The 9,072-nt window shown below is 43.4% G+C and overlaps 1 protein-coding gene across 1 annotated transcript; it reads left to right on the top strand.

Moving 5' to 3' along the window:
* The first annotated feature begins 855 nt into the window (after positions 1 to 855).
* Positions 856 to 8,867, top strand: hspb8 (heat shock protein b8). Its single transcript, XM_080852398.1, has 3 exons — positions 856 to 1,546; positions 3,040 to 3,103; positions 7,202 to 8,867. Exons 1-3 carry the CDS (start codon positions 1,168 to 1,170, stop codon positions 7,389 to 7,391), a joined length of 633 nt encoding a protein of 210 aa, XP_080708524.1. The 5' UTR covers positions 856 to 1,167; the 3' UTR covers positions 7,392 to 8,867.
* The last annotated feature ends 205 nt before the right edge of the window (positions 8,868 to 9,072 follow it).

The following is a 9,072-nucleotide window of genomic DNA, read 5'->3' as shown; positions in this document are numbered from 1 at the left end:
AACATGAAAATGTTAGCGTTTGATTTCCTTATGGCAACATTGGTTAAATCCATCTCACATAACAGGAAACTAAAGGGAGGGAACTGGGTAGTGATCCAACAACCACTTTCAGTCACAAATAGTTTTGGAGAAACTTTTTTAGCATCCAATGAACAGAATGTTTTGTTTTTGTGTATGAAAACCATTGCCCTAGCCTGAATGACAGCTTGATAGGGGTTGATTTGGGAACAGAAATTCCCTTTTAAAGTCAAGTAAATTTACCACTCTGTAATGTAATTGGTGTATTAGTAAAATTTCACAGGATTAAAAACGATAAATATGTAATTAAATGAAACAGTCCCTGTGTTGGTGACTTTGCACATTTGAATGTCTTTTCTGTAATATTTCATTAATCTTCCTCTATAGTCTGTGAATCTGGAATTTCCAATAAAAGTTGTGCAACATGAGGTCAATTCAACTGGCTTTTCCTTGTTTTTGTTTAGAGTTGGGATACCAGCTACACGAATGCCTCTGTGCTTGCCTCACGCGTATTTTAAGGTACCTCAGTGGATGAGCGCTGGGGGAATCCAGTACTGAAGTCGATTTTAAGTTGTAAACATGTTACCACTGCGCGCTTATAGAATTAGTTCTGTTGTTTTATCTGAATGTTGACATCATGTTGACCCCATCACTGTAGCTAGGTTAAATACCGACGCGCGTATTGCGGTGGTGTGCTGTTTTCTATTAAAAATAGAGTGAGTCATCGGGGATAGTGCGCAGTGTAATTTAGCTTTGCTTGGTTGTGTGACACAAAGACCATGTCCAAACTTGGAAGGGGAGGGTCTTTGGTCAGCTGTTGTGTCGGGCACTTTCTGGACTTTGCTATGCATCATAGGGTGAACTCGAACTCGGGCGGATGTATAAAACAGCTTAGCTATTTACTGATTTCAGTTATCTTTGGTCAGACGGAAACGGAAGGTTAGTCTTCCCATCAAAAAATATTTCATAGTGGGAGAACTCTTTGAAGTTGCTGAGAGCTGTAACATACAGCGCAGAGCGATTTTCTGGCTTGATTTTTTTAAAAGAGGTATTAGCGCAGTTTCCTGAAGTTGCTGACAACGGATTAATTTCTACTCTTTATAACCCGAATCTTTGTTAAGATTCCCCTATTCTTTACGGCGTCGCACCATGGGAGATGGGGATTACTATACGTTGGGAAGCAGGCAAAGGGCACCGAGAGATCCTTTTAGAGAGCAGTCTATGGCATCTCGCTTTATGGATGAAGACTTTGGAATGCCCTTCCCCGAAGACCTCTCAATGGACTGGCCTGGCTGGGCACGGTCACGGCTGAGCACCCGACTTAACCCACCATGGACGGGTGGCCTGCGCACGGGGTTCCCCCGTACATCCATGGGATCGCCCACCGTGTACAGCTCGATGTACAGCGAGCCTCGCAGCTCACCCACGCCTAACCCAGACGAGCCTTGGAAAGTGTGTGTGAATGTGCACAGCTTTAAACCAGAGGAGCTTAACGTCAAAACTAAAGACGGTTTTGTAGAAGTGTCAGGTGAGCAGCCTCCGCAAATATCCTGAAAGTACACGTTGAGAAAGTACACGTTGAGAACGTTTTTATATGGGTTTCTGTGTGTGCGTGTGTCTATGTGAGAGAGAGCGAGTGTGTGTGTATTTGTGTGCGCTCATGCGAGTGAGGTAAAGTTGTGTAGACCAAGCCCATTCCCGTACCAGATTCGAACTCGCAACCTCGGAAATAGGTTGCATGTGTGCTAGCAAGCAGTTTAAGAACCCATGCTACCGTGACATGTGCTTGTGTATGTGTGGGTGTGTGTTTCAAAGTGTTTGTGACTTTAGGCCTGGGTTATGACTTGCACATTTCCACAACATGTGTCACTCTCAAACACCTGCTTGGGTGCCTTCAGTCTCACTCCACCAGTAGACCACCATTAGTCAAGGCCCGTTTTTACATTTCACTGATGACTAACAGTAATTATAACACTCCCTAATAGGACCACTGTATGGGAAATCAAATCGATACTTCTGTAGAGCTTCAGGAACAAGGGACAGCGAGGCAGACAAATGCATTGTAGTGCTGAGAAACCCTATTAGTGTCGGGAACATGGACCGTCCTGACGGTGGGCTTTTTATAAGCACATAGCTGGTATGCCAGCTGGGTCACTCTGTCACGGAAGAGGCCTAGAGATTGCTCACGTCACCCTGTTCTAAAAGCAGGCTCAGCACAGCAGCACACACACACGCGCACACACACACCGTCCGTGGAATGTTGTATAGAAAGGTTCAGCATGTTATGCTGAGGCACTGGTAGGGCCTTTTAAAATGGGTGAACAGTCATGGCCGACTCAGCTACTGCCTGCGCAAAGACTTCAACTGGAGTTTATCTCGCTACAGGGGGGGAATAAAAAATGGGGCCTCAGTGGGAATGGAATTTGTCATCTGGGCCTGAAGAGATTGGTAAGAGATAGCAGGTGACTCTGTAAAAGATCTGCAACAGATTTGGTGCATATTCAGAGTCTACTGGGGGAAGGGGTTTTCCAAGTGTGAGAGAGAGAGAGAGGGGTTAGGAAAAGAGAGAGGGTAAGCAAGGGAGAGTGGATGGATGAGCAAGGGGTCATTGTCCCTTTTGTCCTCCCCCCTCTCTAGCAAGTTCCACAGGTGAAGAAGTCACACTGGGGGTGTAGAATTGCACATAACTTGCTGAGGCACAGGGCCCGGGGTGTGGCGCCACTGACATTTAGTGCCTGAATGCAGCTGCCCAGTAAAGTCCCAAACAGGACCTTGAGAATTGGCCCAGACTCTAGATCTTTCCAGTGCCCAGAATCATGGCTAAGCCTCACACTCACATATCAGCCACTGTCTGCCTTGCTAGCTTCGAGGTTGCACTATGATCAAATTTGAGTGTGTAAAGATTCTACTGTTCAGGGAATAACTTATGTTGCTCTGTAGTCAATCCTCATGGGAGATGTCCTTGAAGTAAGGGGCAGGTCTTTCTTATGGCATTGTGTTACACTGTTTCTTCTTTCACAGGGAAACACGAAGAGAAGCAGGATGAGGGAGGCATCGTGACTAAAAACTTTACAAAGAAAATTCAGTGAGTATCATTGAAGCCTTAAATCTTGTAAAATATCTTTCATGTTAGAATCTTTTTCCCTTTGTGCTGTGGAACTAATCACTTGAGATCGGAGAAGTTAAAAGAATTGCACACATTTAATACAATTTAAATACAATAAAATACATTTCATGCTAGTAATTTGACATGAGTACACTGGAACTTTTCACTTTGGTGATTCAAAAAGAAAGACAGAGCCAAGAGCGGGAAAGGTGACCGTGTACACATTAGACTAAACAGATAATTTCTAGAATGTTCTACACCTACTTTAAATACAAGCTTGTTAGCCTTCATAAAACGTCAGTGAAACACACTCTGGCTATGCTGCAATACACAACCCAAACACAACTGGAATGGATGCTATCCGTCTGTGTTTACCCTCCCTTCTCATGAAGGCTCAAACTGGGCAGGGGCACGCCACATTTTTTCCATATCAGTCTATTCCTGTAATTGGACCATGGGACTTCAAACGGCCCTGTTAATCAGCACTTCTGCCTTCCGGGATCGTCACATCAACGTGGCTAATTTCCTGTCTGGTAATTAGCAGTTAGCTGGCCCCAACCACTGGCACTCGCCCTATCGCTGTCCCTATAATTGGAGTCCTTCAGATACTGTCTTAGTTTTGGGGGAAATGAAACCTGAAGCGAAAGACAGATGGAATTATAAATAACTGTCCTCAATGCACAAATCCTCTGACTGGGGAAACACTGTGAAGGAAATATTAGCCTCTACTGAATGTTACGTGTAGTGGTACACTTACAGTTGAATGAACGCACATGTCCCACTTGCCAAGGTATCCAGACTCCTTGTGTGCTTGTGAAACGCTTTGTCAGCTTGTGCAGTTGCGAGTCTTTAAGAGCCATTCCAGTGAGACACGGTTTTAATTTTGAGAGACACTTGAGTGGACTTCAGAGTGACATTTGTTCAAACAGGTCTTCACTCCTTTCTCAAGGTCTTTCCTCTGTTGTTGTTTTTTAATCCGCCTCTGAGGGAAGATGGCTATTGTCAGTTGTTTTGATCCAATAGAAGGACCCAGTCCAGAGACAGTGCAGACCAGAGAGTCTCTCTCACTTTCTTTTTCTCTGTCAGGCCTGTGTTTTCCTACAGAAACATATTGGATGGTTGGCAGTCACCTACAATCAATGTGAGATACAAAATCCCTTTGCCAGCAGTAATACAAATATAGAGCTGGATAGATAAGACCCAAGTGATGCCTCTGACATAATAAGTTAGCTCAGTGATTTGACTTTGTCAGAGAGCGATAATTTTGCCATACAGCAGTTGATTCTGTTTATTTTAAAGCACAGTTATTGTGACAATGTGTGAACTAGTCAGTATTCATTCACCCCGTGGAAAGGATGCCTTTTGCAATGACGAGTCATGGTCCTTCTGAGGGACAGTAGCATATCCGTGCTAATTGAATGCAGCCTGGGCAACAAAGTAGACAGTGGCCCCCGAGGTTTATGTAAGCACCATGTCCGCTTGGTAGCTTTTACGGAAACCCCAGCAGGGCCATATTTGGCTATGGTGCTTGACAAAACCCAGTCTCTCTCTCCCTCTCTCCCTCACTCTCTCTCCCTCTGTCTCTTGCACACTAACAAACTATCTCTCTCTCTTCCTCTCTCTCTTGCACACAAACTAACTCTTTCTCTCTTTCTCTCTCACACTAACTAACTGTCTCTCTCTCTGGCTCTCCCTCTCGCTCTTGCACACAAACTAATTCTGTCTCACTCTCTCACTCCCTGACTAACTCTCTCTTTCCCTCTGTCTGTCTCTTTTTACAGTAAAAGTGGAATTTTTTTAACCTTGTTAATGTTTTGGAAAATGCACACGTGAAGAAAAGACCTACGTGTCTAAGTTTTAAACCGAGGACTGGGGGTATTTGCAGTTGCGATATTAGAAAGCTGAAATGGCTCAAATGCATAAACACACAGCCTCCTGAAACTCTTCTGTGGCTGTTATTATTGTTTCTCGCTCTCTAATCCGATAAACTCCCCCCTCATGCCCTCCGAGAGTATTTTCCCCTTAAAAATGAGCACAGGAATACCACGGAGCGTCTGTGTCTCATCCAAGCCAAAGCAAAGCTCATCCCACCCTGTTACCACCCTGCCATCATATGTATCACGATTCTGTGGGTATTGCGATTTTGCAAGTGATTCGATATAACGATTTCTTGCAATTTCTTTTGGTTATTATTTTTTTTGAACTGGACCATGGAAAACAGTTGAATCATACATTCAATTACAACATAGTCTAATTCACTTTGAGCTTTCCAAGTTTAATTTCAAGTTTGAATTCCTTAATCTTAACATTAACTTAATGACTGCAGGGCAGCCAATAGAGAAAATAAATACAAATGTGCTCTTTTATTGTATAGCCCCTGTAAACTGCACACAAACTGACAGATTAAGAAATGAATGCCACTTAGGCTACTTTTAAACAATAAATAAAAGGTAAATTAAATAGAATCACTACAAGTTTTCTTAAAATAAGGGCTGTCAATAGATTTTAAAACATTCTAAATTTCAAAACATTCTAAATTTATCGCGATTAAAAGTTTGCTTTTCTTTTCAAGACTAAATCTTATAAATTAACGAGTAATCACTTCAGACAGCGTGTATTTTAGACACTGTTGTTTAATTGTATTTTTTTCATGCTCTCTCGCCGTCATACGAGGAATGTATGCGAGACACAATGGTGCCCCTCTGGGGGTAAGCAATTCGAATCACCTAAGTCAGCCCACCGTCTTCAACTACCGGCAACCCAAACTGCTACAGAGTTGGCCAACATTCTTCCAGACGTGCGATTTAAACTGTTGAGGTGCAGCATGAATTTCGGAACTAACGTCTGACATGTTTGCAGTCCAACATGTTAGCCTTTGTATTCCTACCTAGTTACTATGTGTGAAGCTGAGCTTCTAGCTGTAAGGAACTGACAAATAGAATGCATTGCGCAATATGTAGGATTATAAGCGGCAAAAAATGTTCCCGCCTTATATACAATAATTAAAAACAGGCTAGACAAACCGATTTTTGAGGCAGCGTGGCGATTAAAAAATCGTCACACACAAGAATCGCAATTTGTAACTGAATCGATTTTTTCCCCCATCCCTAGAACAAATAGTGAGGAGCTCTGTCCGTGTGTCATTAAAATAGGTCGTAGACGGTCTGCCTGCTGAGCTGATTAGAGAGAGTGCGCAGATGGAACATTTGAGTGATAAACTTGGCGTCAGGAAATGATTTGTAATAATTGGAAACAGGCTTTGTTTCTCAGAGTTGCACCTGCAGCACTCGCTGTGTGCCTCGCTGTCTCTTTTTACCTCTCAGGTCTCTAAACCGGCAGTGGCAGGCAGAACGTTTCAATGAAAACCAAGAAATACATTAAAAAGCTTCTTCCATGCAATGGTGCTTTGGGGAGTTGGAAGGAAGTTTGCCAAAGAAAACAAACACATCCAAACCTGCAGCTGGACCATTTGTAATGAAGGGTGTGTGATCTTGGGTTAGTCTCAGAGGGTGTGTGACCTTTTGCCCTTGGTCCAAACAGAAATTTAGGACTGTACTGCCCAAAACTCTTTTAATGTTAAAGTGCATTGTGTGTTTAGAAGAACCATTGTTTAATACACTTACACAGTTGTCTATTCAGAGTTGGTGATGTTTTTGAGTCGGCTACTAGGTTTATCTCACTGGGTTTATGTTCATGTTTTGTCTTTATGCCCATATTAAACTGAGTTTCTAGATTGGATTAAGATTGCAGTTGATGGGGAAGTGAAGATTACTACTACTTCTATCCTCGCCAAAAGCATTCATGTGCTCTTGTCTTGGAAATAATCTGGATTTTTTTCCCCACACATATACCATTACACGGAGATCATGTCAGGCGTTTTTATCTGCTCACCCTGCAGACTAAGGAAGACACCCTTTGCTATTTACAGCAAGCCTAATTTTCCCTCTTATTTCTGTTGTTTTAACACAAATGTCAGCTAGGTAGTGCCTTTTCTCAGTGGTGCTCAGCATAAGTGCAGTGTCACTCTCGGCAGGTTTCCTGGCAGCTCTAAATGTGTTTCCTCTTTCAATTCTGCAGGATCCCGGTAGATGTTGACCCTCTCACGGTGTTCGCCTCGCTCTCTCCCGAGGGGGTGCTCATCATCGAGGCGCGCCAGACGCCGCCATATTACCTCTACAGCAGCGAGATGCCCCGGGACGAGCCCGTGGCAGCGGCAGCAGCAGCAGCAGAGGCAGAGCCCAACCCTCAGGAGGCCACCGTAGCATAACTTGGCAAACATCCCTATGCCCCTTGCAGTATTAAAGGCCATCCAGCTAATCCAATAGATGTTTTTCCCTCCCTCCCTCCACCCCTCCCCCCCCCCTCTCTCTCTATGTCTGTCTGTCTCTATCCCTCCCAGCGGCTGGGGCTTAGGCCCATAGTGTGAGGTGAATGGCTGTCTTATGAGCACTATGCCCGAGCACCTTACACACAAGATTGTGATGCTCCTCAAAAGAAGGGCACATAGCCTCAAGCCCTCTTAGATCTGGATTGGATTTGAGCTGGAGGTCTCCCTGTTTCTGTGAGATTGCCAACCGTTTTGACTTCCGTCATACCCTTTTTATAAGTTTTTAAAAAATTAAACGAGCTTTATAATGGGGTGGACAATAAGGCATTTAGGTAAACATGAGTTCTGAAACATGCAGTGAAGTATCACATTACATACAGTATGGGGTATAGCGGTTTGTGGGTTGCCTTGAGAACAAGTAGATTGTATGTGTTGCTATGTTCTGTTATCAGAGGTGAGAATTACATTGAGAATTATGTTGAGGGAATCTCTTCACAGACTGAAACAACCCTCAGATGCCTAGATATTGCAAACAGATAGTGTAGGTAACCCCCAGATGATGTATGTGCCCCCCAGATAGTGTATGTACCCCCCCCCCCCCCCCCAGATGATGTATATGCCTCACAGATAGTGTATGTAACCCCCCCCCCCCAGATAGTTTTTAGCTCTGCTTGCTACTGATTCACATCAGATCAGTGCTAGATCAGGGGGGTATTCCAAGTTCATATATAGTAACATACCAGGTTTAGCTCAGGTAAACCTTCTGAGAGAAGAGCCATATCACTTTGCTTTTCTAGGAGAATAAAGCCATGGGGCCCTTCTATAAGGAGGTTCACCACTTACTCTTAGTAACCACTTACTCTTAGAGTTAAATTGTTCATATTTACTTAAACCAATTACTGGGAATACCCACCAGTCAGATCAGGGTCATATCCATAGCAGCGAGCACACACACAAAAAAAAACAGAAACATGAAATACTATCTTCCATGACGTCCTCACCAGTCTACCATGGAAATGCTTGTCTTTCCTCCTAACAGGCAACTCCATCTACTGTATGCAGTGTGTTTGTTTAACCTTGCTAGCTTTGTGTTCTGTGTAGAGACTGAAGCATATACAAATCAATGCGCCATTGACCAGTTAATGAGGTCCGACGTGTAGCAGATAGGGGAGTGTTCCCTTATTGGCGATGCATTGATGCTTTACTCATTGTAAATATATAAATCAATATATTACCAGTCTGGTCATGGGAGATTATAAAGATTTTGATAGAGGTCTTACAAAATTATGTTTTTTTTTAATTATGTGTGGTGAAGATGTTTTTTCTGCAAAGTGAATGAAATTTGAACACACTTATACCAGATGCCTTTGTATTGTATGTACATGCAATAATAATAATAAAAACAACCTTCTCTCACTAGCCTCTCGCCTGGTGCTTGGTCACATCTGTGTGTTTTTGTGCTCCACTCAGCTACTTTTGGGAAGTCTTCCAGCAGGACTTGTTCTGCCCAGCAGCCTGTAATTGGGTGGCTGATTAGTGAAAGGCGTATTAAAGGCAGCTTGGCTGGAGCCCCAGTACTCCCTGCATGTTAGTTGGTGTTTCTGCTACAGTGATCATTGGT

Source organism: Sprattus sprattus, assembly GCF_963457725.1.
Source record: "Sprattus sprattus genome assembly, chromosome: 15".
Lineage (NCBI taxonomy): Eukaryota > Metazoa > Chordata > Actinopteri > Clupeiformes > Clupeidae > Sprattus > Sprattus sprattus.
This window is presented reverse-complemented; position numbering and strand designations above follow the sequence as displayed.